The 24133-nt window shown below is 41.9% G+C and overlaps 1 protein-coding gene across 5 annotated transcripts in view; it reads right to left on the bottom strand.

Annotated features, from left to right (window-relative positions):
- Nucleotides 1–24133, bottom strand: part of Crk (Crk proto-oncogene, adaptor protein) — an 81503-nt gene that overhangs the window by 25965 nt on the left and 31405 nt on the right. The window contains exon 1 of one of the 5 annotated variants that reach the window (XM_022805750.2): nt 20982–21073. The exons of 3 other annotated variants lie outside the window; for them this stretch is intronic. In XM_022805750.2, the coding sequence (XP_022661485.1) occupies nt 20982–21058 (77 nt within the window). In that variant the 5' untranslated portion in view covers nt 21059–21073. Of the gene's footprint in view, nt 1–16796; nt 16850–20981; nt 21074–24133 lie in introns of those variants that run through there. One more of the 5 variants, XM_022805751.2, reaches the window with a different exon arrangement.

Raw genomic sequence — 24133 nt, 5'->3', positions numbered from 1 at the left:
GAATTTGTTCACCATTGTTCGTGCATGCTTGTGTGCAATCACTGGTACATCGGCATCGCTATTTAATGCCGAATGCCGCCTACACTTCTGTAGCGGACCACGCAAGTGAAGTAACAGACAGGCCGAAGTGAAGTAGCGCGGCAGCTGATTCTGTTGCACCATGAACGACGGTGCAATTTTTTAGAGAACCCCATACACGTCGCCACAACAACATCATCGTCACCATCGCTGCTAAAACCGCTACAATCGAGGCCTCGACCACTAACATAGGTCAATATGTTTCTTACTTCCATCACCACCACTACCACGAAATAGTACCACGAAATAGCATCCTTTCGACGGACCAGTCGTGACGCGATACGACATGACAGCGGCACACGCTGCTGGCAATAGCTTTTGTGTTTGAGAAAGAGGGATAGATAGTCGAAACATATTTCTGGTAGACTTTTAGGCGAGTGAAGTTTCTGTAGACAGCAGCGGCGAAAACAGCGAGCTATAACTAGCGGCCACAGTGACAAAACGATGAACGCGACGTCAACAAAACAGGCAGAAGCAGCGCCTATTAGTAAAACCGGCCATGAGCATACTTAGTTGCCCACGGCTCCGTGAATCGCTGCTGGGTGGAATCTATAACGAAAAAACAACGACAGAACATCGAAGGCGCGCACCGGTGGACACGATGCCAGGCAACGATGTGCGCGCGAAGTCAACTAAAAACCACATGAGGGACCTTACTGGTAGCACTGCGGGGAAAAATGTGATGAAAAAGAAGATAAACGAAATGGCGAGTTAGTAAAAGAACATAGAACAGAACGAGCATTGCTTTTAGCCAGTGTTTTAAGCCAGCCTGTCATTGCAACAATGATGTTACGATGAAAATTTTACACAATCAACTGAATATGGACGCACAGACTTCGACGTCCGGACGACGGCAAGCTGCTACGGAAAAATAACAACAGTGGAGTAATTGCGGCATTACAAACAAAAAAAAGATACATTGGATCGCAGAGAGCTGTAAATAAAATAACAAAACACAAGGGGTAAAAGGAGTCGTATTTCATATTCAAATCGTATCCGTCAGCCTTAGCATCACTGAACGAAATAGAGCGCATAAGACGACTGGGACGGACGCCATCAAAATAGGATATAGGAGGGGAAACACCTCAAGGACCCAAAACCAGGTATACATATGTGCATACACAATTGACTAATCCGGTTCGTCAGTACTGCATCGAGTCCTAATTTTGGGCAATTTTGAGCGTTGTCGAAACATTGTTCAGCCTCTACTTGATGTCTTCGGCTCAATATTTCTAATCTCTAGCAGTCGCGAAAATGTTCATCGGCAAAGACGATATCGTCTACGTATCTCTACTCATTCATTGCCTATTAGTTGTTTTCCGTTGTTCGATTAAAGCTTGGCTGAACCTTAAAAACACTTCGTTCCTTTATTTAGCTCGCCCTTTCGGGTATTTCTGCTCTGCGAAGCAAAGCAAAGGGTTTCCTTTCTGAATTCAGCTTTTTGTCCGATTAGAAATCGCAACGGTATTTTGACCTCCGTAGATGATGCTATTTCCCACTGGCCTAGGTTGATGACACTGTTCGTCAGTGGACACTGAGGCAGGCAATCCCGAGAAAGGACAATAATATACACTTGTTGTATAGTTTTTCTATACATGAACGTCTCCCAGTTTTCGCCGAGTGCTAGTCGGCTGATCGCTGGCTTTCTGTCAACTACTGGTGCTTTTGTCCTATGCGTACCGCCGCAGAGGGTAACCATTTAAAGCCAACGTGAATGTCTACAAATGCACCACTGCGATGCTGCCCAGACAATCGAACACCATTTACTTTTCCTCTGCTTCCAAGCATCTCTGTTCAAGCGAATGTACGGCGGGTGTCTGGCACCGTAATGGACAAAACGTTCGCAGCCACAGGTCACACAATTTTACTTGCACAATTTTTTCAAATGTAAATGTTAGTAAACGAGAGATGGCCACTGTTTGCTTGTGGATTTGTGCGTAAAATGTTACGAAACAAAAGGAACTCTGATAGACGAAGAAAAGCAGACAATTTATTCGGTTTAGCTCTGTTTGTGTCAAAGTAGAGCTTATACTTATTTTTCTTTATTAGTGATCATCAGTTTGGTTGTCGACTTTTCTCACTGAATTGTCCTTGTGTTGCTGCACATTTGACGTCATTATACGTTCAACTGATCTGTCCTATTCATCATTGCAACTAGCACACATAGCTGGTGGCCGCTTGATCGATTGCGTAAGGCTGATGCGGTTTGTCCTGATTCAGAAACTAGCTTAGGCAGGACACATAAGCTGTATATATAATCGTCAACATATATTACCTTCCAAGTACGTCGCTTCCGATCATCTGTAGCCTTTCGAAGACCATATGAAATGGTGATTAATGTTTTCAAGGACGACATTCGTTGCGGTTGTAGACATAAGGTCATAATCCGCTCTCTAACTTTTGTTAGAGTAGTAGGTCGTTATCGAATTAAAGGCTAACACTAAACAGTGAAGCACTTGTTGCCATGCCATTGTTTCCATAGAGAGTCCATTTTGACTTTTACCTCAATACCGATTACCCTATTTCTCTTCAATTATAACGTCGCTGTAGGGGGAAGAGTCTCCAATAATGCTACAACTTTAAAGTTTCGTTTAATATCTTTTGTGCAGATAAGTGTGAAACCAATTATATACTATGCTTACAACCAAGCATGTATTTTGAGTACTTAGATAAGTACGCAGTTATTGACCGGCTACGTTTGATATGAACTAGAGCCAAAACCACCGCCACCTAACGTACCTATTACGCTGCTAAAATAGTGTGCTGACACTTAATCTCAGTATAAATGTCGATGAGAATGTTTGTTTATTTATATATCCACCTAATTATGTACAGGATACATTTTTAGCTAGCAGTATCAAGTTCTCCTTCCAGCCTGCACCCAAACCAACTCAGAAGGTTCCCTACCGGAAATCTTCCTCTTTCTTCTTACAGCTGAATAGTTTTACCCCAAAAAATTGTGGCCGTCCTGTCCACAGCGCAAGGTCCCTTATCTGGATCACCGCCAAAGCCGCACCATGTCTAGGGATCAACCTATTAGCGAAAGCGAATGTCCAACCTCGATTGGTACCGCGATCGGCCATTAGTCGTGTTTCATTTTTCCAGCCAGAAAGCAAACGCTCAGCCAGAGTTAGATAGCGTACAAAAGATAAATACATCTTGAGAGATTTCTTTTGCGCTCTAGGCTCAGACGGACAAACTCAATCAACGGAACTATATCGAGTACGGCATGCTCAGTCAGCACTGCAAGAAATGCCCAGTGCTGCGTATTGGTAAAGAAGAATGACCTAACAAGAAAAACCATTTTTTTACCCTGCTGCTTGATGACCGGGGAACACACTCCAACGAAAAGTAATGGAAAGTCAAGAAAAAGTACGCAAAACAGACATCTCTCGAGGAATATTGCTTGGTTGACATTAGCGTGCGGCTATCATCTGGAAACTGAACGCGTCGAGGTCGGGCCGGCACGATCTGAACGGGCGTCACTGATGATATCTCATCTGAATGACAGTTGGAACGGTAGCGATCAACACTGGAACGCCGTTAGTATAATAGAACAAAGTTTACATCAGAATACAACACATTTGATGAGTTCTTGCTAGACTGGCTATCTTCCATTGCTTGCAACGTATTTCCTGCAGGTCGTCGTCATGCCTTTGATTCCATTTACGCCAGCATTATCAACCATAGAAACTCGCTTAGGCACCGTGTTTCATCGACAGTCCCCATGGGTTTGTATGCCCGTCTGTAGAATGCAGTGGCATTTATACAATGCGGTTTTACTGGGCGATTTCGCGTTCGTTTTTATTTAGCGGACGAGTGGAAGACACGAGAAGATCTTACAGTACATGTGACGCTGCTGTGAAGCTAACATGAAACGACAAGCTCGACTAATAAATAGCTTGACAAGTAGCTCTTCCTTAGATAGTGTTTTCGCCTTTTTGATTAAAATGAGTACTGCTCTATCAACGTCATATCGAGATATCGAATAGTTAAATGCTTAAATAGGTAAATGACGACACATACAACGAACGTAAAACAATCTTCTTTCATCAATGTGATTTTGTGTACTGTGCATTTTAGGGTCAACGATGTCACGGCAGAAGACGTATATAGTCGTCAAATCGAGCCTCTAGTGACGTCACGTAAGCTTGCAACGTTACTCACGCATGAAATCCCGCTGGCGCTAGTTAAGGCAAATATAGAAACACCTAAAACATGTCTTGGAAACAGCGGCGAGTGGTAGAGCTAGATGGGGCGTTAAGTGTTTTGCAAACTTTTGAAGAGAATCCATATATCTCTCAGTTTCGATAATAGACATACTCGTGAGCAGGAATAGTTGTCAATCATTGATGACCATGTTCAATGTCATCTACATGAACAAGCTTTCTTAGCGGTAGCTAGATTTCACACACTCCTTTGAAGATCTAACCGCTATTATGAGTTGTTATATACAAATGATTGATATTGGAAGGCTTTTTGTGGAGAACATAGAGCCATTGGGAAGCTTGACGATTCGATGAACTCTAAATTTAGAGATAACAACGGCTGAAACGCATCTGCTGATAGGGTGATACGCTTTTACATAAGTTTCGCTTGACCAAACAGGCATGCGAGCTCGTTCTATAAGCACAATCAGACATTAATTTCGTTGCCGATCGGACCACTGGGCGGACGGCCAGTTCGTTTCGGCAAAGCGAACTAATTCGTTTGACGCCCGGGTTTGCCTATTTGCTAACGCAAACCGTTTACGGGAGTAATTTGTTTTACGCAGGGTAATCCGCCTAAGTAGAATTTATACCGAGCTAGATCTATGATATTAAGATGCGTACCTTCCCGATTGGCCGGCACAATACAATAACTTATAATGAGTAAGCTATTGTTTTCATTCTAAATCGCTGAACGGCTCATAGATATTATTATGATAACTTAACACAGTCAAAATAGGTGATCCTACTTGCCAATGAGATACTGACGGAACGTATACTGTTATTGGTTTTTGGAACGCCCCAACAGTATACGCTGATCTTCTTATTTGACGCCCTACACGCTTTTTAAGTTTCACGATTCGCCTGAGAGGCGGATTTCAAGCGACCTGTGACGCTTAGCCACTGAACGTTTCGAAGTAATAGGATCACTACAAACTTTGGCGCCTTAACTCTAGTCGACGCAGCTGCCGCCGGCCAGCCAAGTGTATCCAACAATACAGAGACTTAATTGGATCTAATTGCACATTGGGTCTGTTTACAGTCACAGATGCATACGTCCGTAGACTCTTGGGCACGCTTAAATGTTCTGAACAGAATCGGCTATAGAAGTCATTGGCTTACGCAGATCCTCTCCCGGCCCATGGAGAACATGGTTCCATGCGCTGTTAAGTAGGCTTAAACCTTAGATGGTGCCCGTCACGTTGGAAGCGGTCAAATCTTCACCACTGATTGAAGCGCGCTTCTGAGGAGCAGATTCTTCTGACACCGCATGTTCCGAAATATCTAGGGGTCTTGTAAGCGAATGCGGTTAATTTACTTTCGGTACATTGGTAAAAACATGTTGAAAGGCGGAGCTTGCTAACGTGTCTACGCTATCCCTCGGCTGGCGGTTGTGCTAGGTACTCGTGGTACACACGATGCCTGCTTAATGGTAGAACGATTTCTGTGCATACACACGCGGGAAGCAGCCTTTATTTTCAAACATATGCACACAAACTACAGTACAATACAGTAACCTGTAGGTAAAAGGCGGAAACGCGAGCGCTCAAGTTCTTCCAAAAGTATAAAGGGCAAGATCAGCACTAGTTGATCGAAGAACCTCCAGTGGGCGACTTCGATGTTCAGAGAGTGTACGTGACCGTCTGGAGATGGCTTTAGCCCATTGACGGCGGGTACAAAAAAGTGAAGGCATTTTAATATGCTGTCATTATTATTGTACTTTTATAATGCAGTGGACGTGAATTGATTCTTGAGGCCTCCATTGGAGTTAAAGCGTACTTAATCTAAAAAGCTAGATCCATGGGGCGTGCAAGCTTTCTCAACTGCCTAATATAAATCATTAATGGTCAGGTACATATATGAGACCAGATGTACTTTTGTCGATTTTAACTTACATATATTTGTTAAATCCCCTCAATGCCAAGTAATCTGGCCACATGTCGAAGAAAATGCGCTACAAAACACTGCAGTCATGGGCTGACAAAGGCAAAAGTAGGCATGTTAGAAGCCTAAGTTCATTTCAGTTTTTTAGTAACATCGATGCAAAGGAAAAACAATAGCTTTTTGTTCACTTCTTATATAAAAAAAAAATAATTTTTTTTTTTTCAATTTTAGCCCAGGTGGATCTAAGCCCTTTTCCACTGAAATCGTTCGCGTAAACAGCGCAGGGTATACATTATTCAGAACAGTATTATCGTCTTCGCGTACATTTGCTTATTAATTAGCATGTAGCCAAGCTAGTTCTTAGCTATTACATCAATCAATACAGTTTCTTATAGGATTTTATGCAGTCTCAGTCGTTATGTAGTATATCCGTTCACAAATAGATACAGGAAAAGTAGAGCTAGCAATCACCTTTAGACGTTTTTACTCTGCATTTTTTGAGCGCATTTAATATGCTTTACAGACGATGTATCCGCATTTAAAATACAAGCTGTCTTATATGGTTTTTCGGGTAAAAACGTACCTTCATAGGTACCGAAAGAATTCACTTTTAGCGTTACTATCGCTCTCCTGTACGACCATATGGTAATGTAGTTCCACATAACTAATTCACTCAAGCCATGTGACCGTCATACAGTTGTATCTATGACTCACAGGGGATGACTCAGGTGTGCAGGTCAACGAGATTTCCTCTAGGAATTTCAGATCGCAAAAATCCAAACATTCATGACGTTGGTATAGCAATAAAAGCAAAATGACGGATTCAAAAAATAGAAGAGCAAGAGACAGGACGTTGAACACAGAATGCAAACTAATATCGGCCCTCGTCCTCATGAGCTCCAAAGAAAAATGCGCAAAGTGGTTCACCATTGAAGGACATTTAAAAATTTTAGAAATGGTAGGTGAACTTTATTCCCTTCAACAAGTATATTCTTTATCTGTGCTCTTGAGACTTCGAGCCCGCTTAGCCGAGAATAACAGGATCCTGCGAAAAGAACCCAGTGCCTACATCATTACAACTACGGTACTTTACCATCTCTGCAGGAAGCGAAAAAGGTAGTAGCGATTGCAGAAGCGGTAGGCTCGTACCTGGTCTTCAAATGCCTCAGGCATTAAAGGTAGCGGTTTTGAATGTTACCATTCCGCTTGCGTCGTGAATGCGGCGTCGACGGTGGTCTGAAAGTCTGACTCTACGACCCAGTTAGTGGTCGCAACTAACGAAGGACATGAAAGGTCAGATGGTGGCGAGGAGGTAGAACTGAGAATAAAGCCAAAGCTGGACAGTAATGTGGGTTCAGTGTTTCTTGTCAACAGTTGTTAATAATAACTTCGTGCATAAAAAGCGCGCTCTAACACCGAGCGCAATAATAGAAGTTCCAGCACGCAAGCCATGGTGGTAGGCCATAGCAAAAGCATTCAATATGTATTGTATTTATCGTGTGATCATGCAAATAATGATGACGCTGGACCGTTTAGGTTACATATTTTTGAGGTGCACGTAGTCTGCAGTTTGTCTGCTTATGATACGTAGGAAGATATCGACCAGCGCTAACGGCCAACCCTATGGCTTTGTCTGCTTCCAGGCGTCACGATACCACTGTCTTTTGGGCAGAACTTGTGGGCCCAGTTATCTATTCCACAGAAGAGTGCTCATTATTAGAACGCACAATGGACTTAACAAGAGACAAAAGAGTCACAACTACATCCTAGGCCCCTGTTGCGTGTACTTTTTCTCTTTAGCACGATGTATATGTAAGAACGTTACCAAGGCAAATGTTCGATGAGAGGGCGACACTTTTTCAGGCCACATCTCTGACGTGAGTCAAATTAACGCGGAGTCACCTCCCCCCTCACCTAACCCTACGGTCGACATTGATAACAGCAAAAGATTCGCGTGGGCTCAACGAGAAAGGCAAATACTTTTTGTAATTTCCATTAGTATTTCCTTTTTTTCTTAATTCTATTTTTTTTTTCGCTTTTTCCACCCATGCCTGGGTCTCAAAGAAAACCCGGTGACGTATCTCTGTAACGAAAAGGACAACTTTACGTTTCATTTGTAGACCTGGGATTTACGTCTTAATCCCAGCAAGACGTAATTGCAACTGTTTCCTATATCAAACACAAGGATTACGGAGACATATTTAATCTACCCAAACTATTATTATAAGTTGACATCACGTATGTTAACTTGTAGTACTTTATACGAGACGTGGTGGCAAAGAGACTTGCTTAGAAGTGCAATGATATTTTTAGGTCTTCATGAAAATTTTAGGTTTGTCGGTCGATCTCTTTGCTATACTGCAGACAGCAAAAACTGTTGATGTCGTACCTATTTCACAATGTTTTTATCTGCACATAAATATGAAGGACTACAAACACGCTCGTATTAGCTCCACGGTATAGTGAGCTCGCCATTACTGAACTTGGAAACAAACCCGTCACGACAAAGGCTGACGACGACAGCAGGGAAAGCGAAAATTAATAGACTATGACCATTTACAGCTAACGATTTTTCATAGTTTGTTTTTGCCACTTTTTTCAGGGCGTATAAAGCGGACAGCGAAATACATTCGATAAATTAGCATTCAATGGCTACCACCTAAGCTATCAAGAAGAACAAAAACAGCACTGCCGAACCTATGGATAGTCAAGAGTCAGGATGACGGAAAGTAGGAGAGACTAGACCTTATCCTTTGATAGAAGGCGGTCAATAGAAGGAAACAAAAACCAAGCAAAGGTTCATTTATTCATCAGTACCACGTGCATATAGAATGTGGCAATAGAGCTATCGTACATAATGAGAGTGGCGAGCTAGGATACTACCTACGTGCATTTTAAAAAGTAGGTAATATTTAGAATAGTCTGGCTAGTAGGCAATGAAAGCACGCATCCATAAATATAAATCATGAAGATATAGCACACGATACCACTATAACATGAGAGCCGCAGCAGGCTGAAACTTGTATATACTTTTATCATGTGAGTCTATGAGGCTTCTGTATTGCTTTGTTTGTTTTGTTGGGCGAGCTCTTGCGTTGTCGTCAGGGCTTCAAGCTACGCGCATCAAATTTGTGATTTAAGGGTGCATTGCGGTTGGAAGGAAACAACGTAGTGTAGTAGATGTTCTAGCATTAATATTGCAATACGCACTGTGCATAAAAAAAATCTAACAATTTTTTTTTAGTTGTATTTGGTGCAGTAGCAATTTATCGCCTATAATGCATATTTATGGGGTACCATGGCCTGTCAGTCGCTGCGTACCTATATATAGGGGGGAAAAAAAGTAGAATCTTTTTGTTAAATTTTTCTTCGTAGAGATCAAAAGGCATTACTCAAGCTGAGTAGCTGGTACCGGCCAAAGCGGTTGTTCATTTGCTACAATACTTGTATCCTGTTTTTGTATTCCGTGCATGTCTATTTTTCTCGTTTGTTCTAAATCAACGATAACTAGTTTAACCCTACGTTCCGTTGTGGCAAGATCATCGTCCTATTGTATAGGATTTTGAATTGCATAAGTCCTATACAATAGGATAAATAGTGCCCGATCAGTGCCCATGTAGATATGGAAGTGACGAGAACATCTAGTTTCGTTGTAGCTAATAAGATAGATGACTGTTTGTTGTGTCGTAATCGGCTTCATTAGAAAAGTATTCATAATTCCTATTGAATATGTTTAATGTCACCTATTTTGTTATTACTCATGTTTACTTACTGAACAAAGTTCGCTCTGGGCAAAACGAGCTTTTTTTTCCCAGGCACGATAGAAAAAAGCATTTCATTCCCAAGAGAGTTCCTCCTTCAATATGTATTCATAGGCCATAGCGCAAGGGTCGTTAGATCTCGCATAAGCGCCTAAATCCTGTATAGGCACACTTGGAAAAGTCAACATATACAAACGGTAATTTGCACAACATTGTTTAAATAAATCTAGTGCTTACCCAATTAACCTAAACATTTACTGTTCTGTTAATTAAAATTATTCTTATAAGCCAAGGCTTATACATTACGAAACGTTAATTCGATTTCATCTCCACTTACTACGACAACGGCTACGATTCGGCGCTTAGAATACTCTAAGGTTGTTTTCAATACTCTATTCCACAAATCCGCGACCAGCTTCGTAAGTAACCGTGAGAAACTCGGTTTTAACACGTATACGCTAATTGACGTCTCGCTTAAGCGCGCCAAATATGAAAGATCAAGCGGACCTAAATTTCGGAACTTCCGTTAGTTCCACCACAAAAAGTCCGCTAAACTTTCACTTTTCGCTCCATTTTGATACATTTTCTTATTTTGTCCACGAAATCCTTCTTACGGATTCCTTTTTTTCGAATTCTTTGACGGTCGCGTCGGGACTAGCGATAACGCGGGCTGCCGATTTCAAATTAGAAATCGAACACATTTGAGTTAATCACGGCTCGTATTCCAAAGACAAACTTCTCGCTCCCATTATAGCTCTGTTGCAGAATGAATCGGAATTTTTCTGACACCAAAAGTAGCGGACCAATACAGACCCACTACGATAAGAAACCGGGCAAATTGTATCCCAGTTGATTACCGGACGTCCTATTAGTGTTTGGGATAAATTGGGAGCAATGTTTATGCACCATTTTTTTATTCGATTTTCTACTTCGTATACATATGTCAAATTGGCGGATCGCCAAAAACTGTCCAGTTCTCCTTATTCTTATTATATGTTACGTTATGTATATCCTGTGTTCTTTTCCTTCGTTTCACCTCGACCCTTCTGTTTGTCTTTTGATTTACACTTTTTGTGATTTTATCCGTAAGAGATCAATGCCTAGAGCACCAGGCCTGCCTCACAAATCGCTTTCGGCCACTAGTGAGTCTTTCCCATTTTCTCTAAAACTATCATTTCTTTGCGAGGAAGTACCACTTCTAGAAAGGAAAAGCAATCTGTCTTAGTCTGTACTCCCTGAAACCACTTTCTGTCTCCTGCCAAACTTCCCGGTACAATCATTCCCTATTACCCCGCACTGCAATTCGCCACTCAGCCAGTATGTCCTTCCCAAACCTTGCGTCGAGTCATATTAAATACTTTGCTAACAATGTTTACAGAGTTTGCTTTCGCGTTATTTCGAAAACGTAGGTACGTTGCACGTTCTACACATAAGAGGCAAAGCCCTTCACTTTGATCGTTTCTGTGTTTCTCCTTTCGTTAATTTCCGAAGTCACTCAAAAACCGACGGCACTCAGTGCCACTTCAAGGGATCAAAAACGTCACTCTGATAGGCGAGAACATAACAAAAGCGAGAAATCTCATGCTCCTACGACCGTTTCCATGGTACCTTTCATTGTTAAATGCCTTATATATTGGAGCCTTTATTGGACACAGATTTATCACGTAAAGTAGAAAAGGTTGCAGCTTTTTCCTAGATATCGAGTTTTGCCCGGGGTGGGGCACAAAGCAATGTCCACATTCGCTCGGTTCTAATTCTAAATATGACAGTAGAATGATAGAAAAAAGTTAGTTAGAAATAGAATCGAAATAATTGCCCAACATAATGGACTCGCCTACCATTTAAGCGATCGCTTAAGGTACGACATTCATCAGAAGTGACCATGATGAAAGTAAGGACCCGCTGTCCTCGTAGAAGAACTTCACTTGTTCATTCTGTAAACATAGTATTAAATCGATCATGGGCCCATTGAAGGGACCCAATCAAAGAATATTATTAAAAAATGTCATTGAGTTCATGTTTAGATCACAATGCTTCACCTGTTTAATATTCTGTGTTCAGTATACAATAATGTAAGCATAATGGTTATAGCATGGTTTCATTGTGTGTCTCGACGCCTCCAGATAGGATAACAATTGCTATATTTCCAATTACCCGAAAAAAAAAACGTTGCAACGTCACACACTTGACGTACGGATTTTCCGTTAAACGTATGTGGAACAACTCGGTGCAGTGCCAGAACTGGAGGATGAGTCAACCATTTCGCCAGCCAGTGACGGTCTGAATTTTTGAGTCATCACGACGGCAAAAACAACTTATTTCGAGTCCAATCTAAAGCTTGCTAACCTATACATTTTTTAAGGACTATAACGTCACTGTGTTGCTTGGTGCCTTAGCGAATCATAATTGTATATAATATAGAGCGCCTTTCGCAATATATGGTCATAAATAGCCTTAAAAGTAAACAATTAATTCAAATAAATCACTCCTCATTAATACAGATATACAAACGTTTCATTATTATTCAACTCTCTGCTAATTACTTTACCTTCTACTGCACAGATAAAGGTTGTTAAAATGTGGTAATGTCTCTATTGCTGCTGAGACTAGATATTACCATCTCTAATCCTAGAAAAACATCGCGTATTCTATCTGCAAGAGTGGCATCCACATTACGACACATCGTCAGCCTGATTCGACAAGGAACAAGAAGAGAAATGGCAGATCCAATACACTAAATTACTTTAAATGGGATTTTGATCAGCGTGGCCTTCCTGTCGATCAAGGGCGAGGCGGTGTAGGACCAATCTCTTTGTAATACTGTCAACTACGGGGCTATTAGCTTCAAGGCTCTTCCGACGCACAGCGTGCATGCCCTTCGCTTATGAAATGCATTTCACCGTAGAACACGCTATGGCAGGTCCGCTATGGCAGGCCAAATTATTTTTAACCAATCGTGAACTGTCAAGTGAATGGTGAGGGCAAAGGAGTCAAACAAGCTATGAAGTTCCTGCCCTACGTGCGGCCTGGTGTCATAGACAGGCGGAACAGTGACCTTTGAAATTTCAGTCCATACGGCAAATGAAAGCGGCTAATTCATGATCTTTCGTAGAGTATCCGATTTTTTCCGAATAAGTACGAAAAAGTTTAGTGTTCCCATTTACAATTCCGATTTACGGACTATAATCACTAAAGGATCCAATACAAGACTTTTCTTCGTGCGAGCTGTATGTACATTACATTCGTTTGGAATCAACTGGAAATATCGTCTGACACTTAGTACTGTCATAAATAAAAAATGTAATGCGTTATTACTTTTGGGCAATTTTTTTTAATTTTGCAGAAAACATATAGACAACCGCTATTCTTTCTTTATATAACCTTGTAAACTCAATTATATATGTATATGCGAGTTGTCTCTATAACTCTTATAACCCTCATATATATATATATATATATATAACGTCTTAATAACATGAGCAAAAAGTAGCGTAGAATTTTCTCAGGTATTCTTGTTAGCACTCATTGTCGGTATTGAAACGAGATCCACTGTGTACATATGCCATGAATATACATGCCATTTTTGCCTAGCGTGTACACTGCAGTTTCAACAACGACGACACACGACTCTTCTCTCTATCCAAGTCATTGTAATAATGGCAAAAACGAAAAAACAGGCTAAAAAGAAACATATGTACGACCATCCCCAGGCATCCGCTACGCGGGACACCTAACAGGATTGCGTTCGCTGCTATTGCTCCTGATGTTTCGGCTGACATTTTGCCGAGACAAAAAAAATCGTATGCCTCGGGCTATAGTTCTCTTATGGGTAACGCTGTCAGCATAAAGGGGGGTGCATGATCATGCATAGCGGATTGATTACAACAGCGATGCACACATCGACCGTACACCTGCCCATGATCAGTTTCTCACCTGCAATAACGGTTTCGCTCACTCTGTCCGTTGTACTTTATGGCGTTATGCACTCATTCGTCTGACACCGAAACAAAAGTTGTTGCGCCCGGCAAAGGACGGTAGTGAAGCGCGACGATCAGTTCAAAGCTTCTACAGGACACATTGACCCACGGTCCTGTAGGGCAGTGGCAATGAATGCAGGTAAGATTTCTGGTGCACATTAAAGACGAAAGTCGGTTTTTTTTATTTATAGGAAAAAATACTTGCAAAATCTTTGGCCTATCAAAAAAAGTCATCACTGATCTTTATTGCAAAACAGTCAAAGGTGCGTATCATAATTTCAATTACGATTGTGAGCTCCGTGTTTGATAATTCCTTGGCGGCAGACACCGCCAAGAAGTGTAACCATTTACCGAAGATTTATCAATGTTGCAACGTGATCAAAACACACAATTAGCAATATAATCAGTGACAGCGATACACGCAGCAAAAGAGGGTATCGGGCCGGCCCACTGCCGTTACAATGATTCAAAATATTCAAACCGCCCACATCATCCTGCCAGTTCGTCGCTTGGCCCCTTTATTTATTTCTCCGAAATAGAAGCAAGGAGATGTCTAGTTTGGAATTCAAAAACCTATACAGCGCTCCTACACCGTACGAAGCCCTTAGAGACACGACTTCCGCTCATGCGGAAGGAAGGGCCAGCCACATCGTCGAACCTATTGGCAACGCTTCCCATGGCGTTCTCGGTTGAAGCCTAACCTACAAGCATACAGCCTTCGTTCGTTCTTTTCCGAAACCTTTTACCCCCAATGTATTTCCCCTGCTGCCGTACGGAAATCTCTGGTGACAAATTCTGTGTTTCCAATGGTATCAAATTAAAACAAGCCAGCTAGAGTGCTACTGGACACGAGCGCCGTGTTGCTTTTGACCTTCGACCCGGAACGAGCACAAAAAGGCTAAATCGTGATCTACCAAAAATACGAACACTGATTATTGAAGTAAGAAAAGTCTGCGTCGGGTTTAACACGAAGTTCAATACCCATTCATATAGCAAAACTTCCTATTGCACCATTAATTAAGACAATCTGTTCGCAAGTACATTCGGCGACCGCAAATACATAGTGCAACCTTCCAACTTCTGCGATTCACTTCTTCTAGCTAGAGACCAAGTTTGACCGAGGTTCTAGCCAGCGAACCCGATAAAGACGAGCGAAACTTGCATAAGCCTCCGCATTATTGGTTGTTCTAGTTGTATCGGTTATATGATTTGTGTCACAATTCTCAGTAACAAAAACGGATTGACAGATTCATAGTTAGCAAAGTAAACTTAAGTGTAACAAAAACCGTTAAACAAAAGGAACTTCAAAGTTCTTCTACGAGAGTGTGAAAAATAACCTTCCTAAAATTTGGCGAATGCAGCGGATTAGGCACAGGTCACAGAGCAACCATTAACCAATACCGAGGCAGCGCGAATGGTTGTACGAGACATTACGTTTTTTCTAGCCCATTTGATCCATGAATTCCGGAAAAGAATCAACGGTCGAAACGTTCTTCAATCGTATGACATTTTGTTTCCCTACCTGTTCGACTAACACTCGATTCGAAATACTGCGGCTCGAATATGAACATGTCCTATTCGAATCTTGCATATCCGTTTACGCTACACTTTGGATCAGATACCATAATTCGTAGGTGAACAATAAGCAAGTATCTACAAAGCGATAAGCACCACAGTACCATTTTGAAGAAACAATTAGCAATACGCTTTGTCATGGATGTGCGCCTAAGGCTCTAAAGGACGCGTTACACAACTACTTCCCGTTTCATTGCAATCGAACTTTGATCCCAATGCCCTTTTCTGTCCCGGCACTCGACAAATGCGATTGGCCTTCAATGTACCTTATCAAAGGAACAAAAGGTGCACAGCCAACGTAAAATCAACATACATTCTAAATACAGTGGCCGTTCCGTTACTGTACCACCATCCGTTCACTCGGCCCCCTGTTGATAGCCCCCATTTAATCCACAACACAATATGATATTGCTCGAATCACTGTATAATAATGGAATACCTAAATCAAACTTTTAATTACGGTGACAAAAAAATGTCAAAGTTTGCCAAAAACACAATTAACTGGCAAATCTGCCTACGAATCACCTCTGCGCAACAGTTGGAACTCTGCCCACGTTTACGGCGGGCCGAATATTTTGGGGGTAAGACGAGAATGCTTCCCTGTTTTGTGCATTAGGTATCACACGCCTGTACGCAAGTCGCGACTTGTACATTTCGTTTTACTGCATATACATAGGACCTTGAATGTTGTAGATCTATTGCCATCTGGCGGCATCAACGATTTTCCTTCCGAATATTGATAATGATGCTACTGTTGTGATACTGCATACAAGGTCTTAAAATCCTTGCGCTCGAAACAAATAACATTACATTGAATGGTTCCTACAAGCGCGAATGAACGAACCAGCTAACAAACTATCCCTGCATCAATTAGAAAGTGATCGTACGATCGCGGTCTCATCATTACAACACCCGAATCAGTTTGCGCGTAAAAGATAGGCCATAGGCTCGCACGCATAGCTCATTACAATTTCGTTTTCGCACCTTGTGTGTCCGGGTCGGAATCTTACCGCCGCTATCTATCTTAGTTGACTATTAGTGATCGGTAGGAATTAAAGGGAATTTGGCCACTAATCACCGCCATATCATTGGCTGTTTCTTCTCTTAGCCGAGCCTCATTCCCCCCTACACGTCTCAGCTAAATTTCCCAGGTTATACATACAACTATCAGTTCTCAAAGCGGTAGTCTCTCCGACAAGCGTACCTTTTCCGAACTATTACTTTTGTTTTTAGCAAACCTCACAGGAGCATAATAAAGTAGGTGATTTCCGGATGGAAAGTCAAACAGACACTGCCAAATTGTAAACACCTACCTTTCTAGACCGATTTCTGATCTCTTATCCTGCCCCATTTGCGGAACCGTGCTTTGAAGCGTCGGTCTTCCCTGTTCTTCTGCTGCCTCTTCCCGCCAATCGATTCCTAAGTCTTACTTATTTCAGCTTTCGACCGTAGCCTTGAACACAGGGGCCCTCTTCGATTCTCTTTTCCATATTGAATTGTTTAATTGGAGTGATTCTCTTCGATCTCCTCGTACCTTTTCACCAGATCAGTCGGCTAAAGGGTCGTTTCATCGGTACCAACTGTACCCCCTGAGTTTTAAATGATTTCGCTTTTTCCGCGTAGAAGCTTTAGGTGCATCTATGAGCGCAATTTTTTGGTGTTGTCTTTCCCACAGGTCCTAGTTGGTACCCTGTTATATCGGCCAGTCCGGTCCAAGCCAGAATGTCTAGATCCCGTGTCGTAATATTGATGTTGCCGATATCGAAATAGGCGGGGTCGTTACCATTATACTCAACCCATAGCCAACCTTTATCTACAGCGGGACTGTCGCGCACATCGACGAACTCATTTTGGTAGACCAAGGCCGCCATCGACTGAAGCCAACTTCACTCACTCAAGGCCGATCCGTGAATACAGTCTCTCGCTTCCACTAAGAATGGACGATGTTCGATGGACTATGTCGTAAAATGCGATGTACACCCTAGAGCTATAAATAGATATATGCGGTCGCTCATAGCTGCCATAGAAACAAGAAGACAGAAACCAAGCCGAACGCTTACTACGGCGAATAGCACTGTCGGAGAACAGCGGAAGAAGAAGATTCACAGGGATTCATCGAGTACGTTCGCATTCCCCGTTCAACGACATTTAGGTCAGCCAAATCGCCAGCATTAACTACAGACACCCAATAAAATTCGTCGTTAACGATTTCATGAATACGTCCTAGTTCGATCAGAGTCAGATAATTTGGATAAACGCTGTCAGCTTTCAGATCGAGATGTCTTACAAGTCTTCTTACCTCGAAAAGCGACCCAAATCGATGCGAAGGGGTTCCCTGAGGAAATCTCCCTAAGCAGTTAACATCAAATAATAGATTCGGGCCATACGCTGACGAGATAAGCGGTGGCAGACGGATATGTAGGTAGGTAAGCAGGCAGATACCTTCTCTTGCTGTAGCTTACGCACTATTTAACACATTTCCCTTACCCGGAGCGAGTCAGAATGACATATGAAAGGAAATACAAAAACAGGCTGCTGGTAGCAGTAGAGAAAAATAACGCAAAAAAAATGAAAGTGAAGTAACAAGAAGGAATTTTCAAGGTTACGATATACGAAAACGCACGTAAGAAAAAAGCTGTCCTACGTCGGCTGCAACTTGGTAAATGTTTGTATATGTGTTACCACCTGTGTCCATCCGAATAAACGGGTGAGCAAAAAAGCCATGCATGTCACACTGAAGGATGAGCATGTTCTAGCACAGGCTTGGGTAAGCTTAAATGACTTCGTGATCGAATCTTGCATAAATTTACACAAATCAAGTTTCAGTATAAGTAGAGATATTTCTACGAAAATTGTCTTCCACAGGTCAAGTTAGAGACCTAGTTAGAAATTCTTCATGAAAACGGATTATGAATTACTGATCTGGTGATCCGTTTTATTCTAGATTTCATTAGATTCGTCGAGATTCATAATTATTGAGATGTGTATCCAGTCATATTTTATGGTACTAATATTGAAAATACTGCACGAACACTGGCTGTCAAATGTTGTCTTTATCATCGCTTAATATCCGAAGCTGGCCGCGGCCTTGGCATCTTCATATAGTAGGTATCAAATGAATCCTTAAATAGGCGGGGTATTCTCGTTACCCACGGCAAGAGTCATCTAGTTACCGTGTCTCTTTTTCTATGCGTAAAAAGACAGATAGGAATGTCCAGTCACAGCTGGACCGACTGACTATTCCACTGCGAAAGCTAAAAAATAGCTTTTTCTCTTTTATTTTTAGAAGAACACTCGTTAATAATTACACGCTTTTAATCGAATCCCCGTAACGTTCCGGCTTCATTTCTACGATCCTCATGGAAAATGAGCTTTAGAGATCGCTGCAAGAAGACGTAGAGCGAGGGGTTTCATTGTCGGGATTATGTGGATGACCCGCTCAATAAGACTCTTGGCCTTAACACCCTTTTCCAACATTCAATGGGATTTCAACCATTTTCGATCAAGAAAGACAAGACCACCACCAGAAAGGACCGCTCGTCCATGCCAGAAGCCTTCTCTAAAGGTAAGCCTGTTCAGACAGCGGTACTGAGCCTTATTTTTCTGGTGGACAATTCCCGTAACTGCTCTGTGCCACATTTCAAGGACAAACAACCGATTGACTAAAAAGAGAAACGTACCACACTATTACAAGTGACTATTGCTGGCTTTAAAAAAGAACCAAGGTAACTCCGTTGAGGCCAATACCAGGAAGTGTTCTATTGTTCAAACAAACTGAAAGCCATCCAAAGGAGTCGATTCAAATTATTTAACGAAAACTTTTTATATTTACGGGACAACAAGAGAACGTTATGTCTTTCTGCCTGTGTCAGTTCTCTACAATTAATCGGCCCCAGTTAGCGCGATACGTTCCCATAATAGGTTAATGAGTATGATATTTTCCCGCTAATGTTAGAAACACGCGATGGTCTAGGTTCAAATCCAGGCATAGACATGCTTCGTTGCGTGCTGAAAGCCAGCCGTTTTATGGAATCCTTAATAACCAGTGCCGAAGTAATCCAGTAATCCAGTGCCGAAGGTACAACTTGAAACTTTTAGTTTAGCTAGCGCCAGACGTTGTTACGGAATGAGCCATCAGGTCATCATAGAATAATCTTAGGTTCTGCAAGGTTCCAACCCTTATGATCAGTATTCGAGCATGCCTTCTTCAGTATCGAGGCTAGGCTCCGAAGAAGTTATCTTTCTCCACGGCTCACTGCCCCTACCCATACGCATACCCCCGGTATTGGATAATGCTATTTGATAATCTCTTTCACCATGTCCTGTAGAAGGTCAGGTACATCAGAGAACACGTGAAAATGCTTTGATAAATATTGTAGACAAAATTTCTATAGTTTTCAAACATATGTAAATTTGATTGGTAATCAATAAATAACGATTCAGATCTTTTATAATAAAGCAGAACCGTTAGGCTTTCGGCTTGAAGTTATTGTTTTGATTGTGTGTTACATAGTAAAGCGATATATTGAAAATTTAAAAGCATTTGCCTGCCTAGGGTATTCTGCAATTCTCAATAAGATACCCCCACGACTGTAGGTCCCCTAGATATTGAATAATGCGAACAATGCTCACAATGAATTTTTTGTTCAGCTCGGGCATTTTTTTGGATGGAAGATTCGGCGTCATCCATTCAGATGTAGATAAACAAGTTCTGTAATATTGCTTCTCTATCATCACCTCCTTACAAATTTTATTGCTGAACCAGCAACATATAATGAACGTATAGAAAATAATATAATGAAAATGGCGACGCCCGTGTTGCGTGACGCTACTCCGATAGCGAGCTACAGCCACCAAAAGCTAGAAGGTAGATGTCTTTGAGAGCTACATCAGCTTGACGTAACGTTGGACAGTATGACGTTTCTATAAAAGCACACACCTTGTAAACGGCTCTATGCGGCTCTGCGTCCGATCTCGCAGTGTATGGCCACTGTTATACTTCAAGCGAAAGCCTGTCACGGCAGATAATGGACCAGGGATATATCTACCGCCCTGTCTCTCGATGCTTCGAAAAAACGTAATCCTATCCTATTAGCGAACGAAACTGAAACGGGATTGTTCCAAAACGACGAAGGAAGCGCCTGGCTAGTTGTAATGTCAAGAGAATTGAGGTTTAAAACTTTCACCTTGAAATTTTCGGGTGGACATACCTCGAAACTTGAAAATATAGACTGATGGTAGAAAACTACCAATACCTATCGCACACCGCAGTAAAGAATTCACAATCATCCAGAATTTCAGACCGTCACAACATTGACGACACACTTTGTTTTAGAGATGTTTAAAGATCCGATTTATGTAAATCTGGGGAAATTCGGACGGACTTACGGAACAGTAGGGTAATGCCTAGGAGAATATACTATAAATAAATGAGGTAAACATACTTTGCTCTAAGCGATTTACTTGCATTGCTTTCTTTTACTCGATCCACCACTCACCTAGCGAGTAAATAGACGACTGGCTTCCCCCGACGATTTGAAGGTTTTGAACTTCCGCTTGAAATTGGCTCCGTCATGTAACAGAGATAATTATCATTTTCTGGTCTTCTTGTACCATAAATTTGTTTGATGTTTACTTAGACTGAGTCGTTTATCTATAAGCATGAACATCCGACTAGCTATTAACAAAAATATCCTTTTCACTTTATTTTCCTATAACTATGAAAACTTCGAGAACAAAAGATTAAATATCCCTCCGCCTTGATAGGACACTAAGTCTATACTGTATTATAGTTTTCCTAGCAAGCCCCTATCATCGTCATCTTTTACACTTATGTCTTATTTTTCTGCAATAGTAAGCTGGCCAGCGAAACGTAAAAACTCACCAGTCGCGGAAAAGGGGTTCAGATGGAGGTTCTCGTTTTTTTCAAAAGTTCGCTACCGCCTAACGAGCAGCTACCGAGGCATCCTCAAAAGGTTTAACCGACCTGTTCTGCAGTGATATAGTTTTTCCTTTTTCCCAGAGGGTCCTGTTTTGGTCTTGTTCAGCGTTACATAAAAGCCTAACATATCGTTTGCCTTTTACTTCAACTCCGCTCTTTAGCCCCCTTCTGTCTATATTCAAACCCGTTCTTGGAACAAGCGAAGGAACGACACACATTAGCAGAAAGCAGGAAAATTCTGCTACGTTGACTCGCTGAATCGAACGAGCATCAAGTCGGGTCGTATCTGTCGGCTGGACACAAACAGAGGGAAGGCGAGAATGAACTCAGCCAGCTGCGGAAAAGTATCCTTTAGACCTGCCGACTATCCTCAAGAGCGTAAGGACGCTGGCTGGACAGCACAGCGGCACAATGAACCGAACTGGCCGAATAGTCGTACCAATATTTGTGGTCTCATTTACGAGAATCTAATATTCGTCAGAAGTTCGATACGAAGAAAGCTAGCCGTCCCAATGACCACAGCTACTTCGACGCCACGGCAAAGCGTTATATTACGTATCAACTAAGAATCGCTGCTTTTTTTTTAGATTAGGAAGCTTGCGTATCGCTTTTGGTGGGAGCGTTGTACACATTTGCTCGCGTGAATTCACGGCGCCGTGACCACCACAGCGTAACAGGTAGTATAGAAGTCTAGGCCGTTCTAGAGCGAGCACGCTTGTCTGCTGTACCACGCTAACCGATAGATGTAACAAATTGTTGAAATAGGTAGCGCAACTTCGCCAGTACCTTCAAATTGTTACAAACTGGCGGGTTCTATCTATCCAAATATGCGCATCGCCCTATGAGAAGCGTGTGTATACCGATAATATATAAGCGAAAAGTCTCTACCGATATATAATAGATTTAAAATCGCTACTCACGCTTCCGCGAAAAAACTGTCCACTTCAGTCTCTGCTTGTAAAATGGAATACACCGTCTGCATCGGGCAATCTTCATGAAAAATCGACGGTACTAGAGTTTCCAATTCCCCTGATAGACACCCACACCCATAAACCTCCAAAAAATAGCCGTTTTGGCGGTTTCTGTTAGGTGTCTTTGTGGACGCCCACTTTGAAGACGAGTATTGATTAGACATTGGCATCCAATCGAAGCTACCCAATAAGATAGATTGTTTTTAGATGTGTCATTAACCGCAGAAAAATCGTCTCCGATTTTAATGCTATAGCCAAATTTAATAATTGGCATCAACGAGTTACCCTAAATTTCGTTCTCATACGTTGATAGCAATTACGACATTGAGTTGTTTCATTTAAAAGATGCTTGATTTCTTCCTCTTCAATGACTGTCCAGCCAAACACCGCGTGGAAATATTTCTCTAGAATCTCTAGCACCTTCGGGGCATATTTTTGAGCGCATCAAGTGTATGGCACATCAGTAAAGTTCAACGATAGCGTTTTTCTTAATTTAAAACTGTTTTGTAAAAAAAAAATTTTGAATGCGTTTGAAGAATTGACTAAGATTTTTTGCTTGAAGAGGGCCGTGTGCAACACAACTTCAAACTATGTAAAAACCTAAAGCCTCCGTCGCTAGTGTTTTACTGAAATATAACGATTGGTTTGTTCCGCCTATGTGGCTTATACGTTAGCAGCATTCCTCCGAGTAGAGAGGTATCTGGCCTAGAATACATGTCTTTCCACACACTGACGACTACAATTCACTCGATTACACAAACCAAAACAAGAAGCTGTCTTCCCGATCCCGTGCGCCGATCTACTTAGACGTAAAGAACGTCAGAACATTTCCTCTTCCTGATGGTCACTTGTCCACACTCACCATCGAAAGCCCATCCTCCCCAAACTTTGCCTCAATCACAGCCAGCGAACAGTTGAAATTCTGAGTTCAACGTTTCACTGGACCCGCTTCAACTGCTCTTTCCGGGCTGGCCTATTGAGGAAAATGGCATTGTGTTCTGAAGCTACGTGTTGCTTCTGCGTGCGAAGCAACTCGAAAAGCGTATCGGTGGATACTAGCGGCGTAGTCAAATGATACCCCAGCAGCGTTCCTAACTGGCCTGATCTCTTCGTTAGCGGCACTATGTGCAGGCCAAATACGAGAACGACAAAACACAAAAAAGAAAAGACAACGGCGTCCCAGGGGCAAAGCGAACGGACCAACCTTGCCCCCAGCCCGAACTACATCCGGAGGAAGCTATTCTAACGCAGACTGCTACTGACCGCAACAATTCTTTTAGCGATCCCTTTGCAACAAGTTAGCGAAAATCAACCAATGAATGGCACCTTAGGCTGGCTTGCTTCTCAACCTCATTTTGCATGCTGCACCTCGAAAGATTTAAGGGTGACGGTTAGATACAACTAGCCCTCGCACAGTGTGCCTGACAGCACATGAAACTAACTTTATCTGCCCAGAGCATCTCTATGTTATCTTTTAGTAAACATTCACCAATTAAGCTTGCCTCCTAAATCGAACACAAATGCAATAGTAGTAATAGCATGTCTCCATCTAACTAAACTAGACTTGTCTGTCACGAACTTCTCTGAAGTTAATTTTTCTGACTGAAATCCAGATCAAATTTATGTCTTATGCTTTTTCTTGACCGTTTACGTAAGAAAAATTAAACCTTGCCTTATACCTGTGCAGCTGCATGTCTTGAACATTTCGTAACGATTTGCCTTTGGGATTGGGAATATC

Source organism: Varroa destructor, unplaced genomic scaffold (assembly GCF_002443255.2).
Source record: "Varroa destructor unplaced genomic scaffold, Vdes_3.0 BEIS01000004.1, whole genome shotgun sequence".
Taxonomy (NCBI): Eukaryota; Metazoa; Arthropoda; class Arachnida; order Mesostigmata; family Varroidae; genus Varroa; species Varroa destructor.
This window is presented reverse-complemented; position numbering and strand designations above follow the sequence as displayed.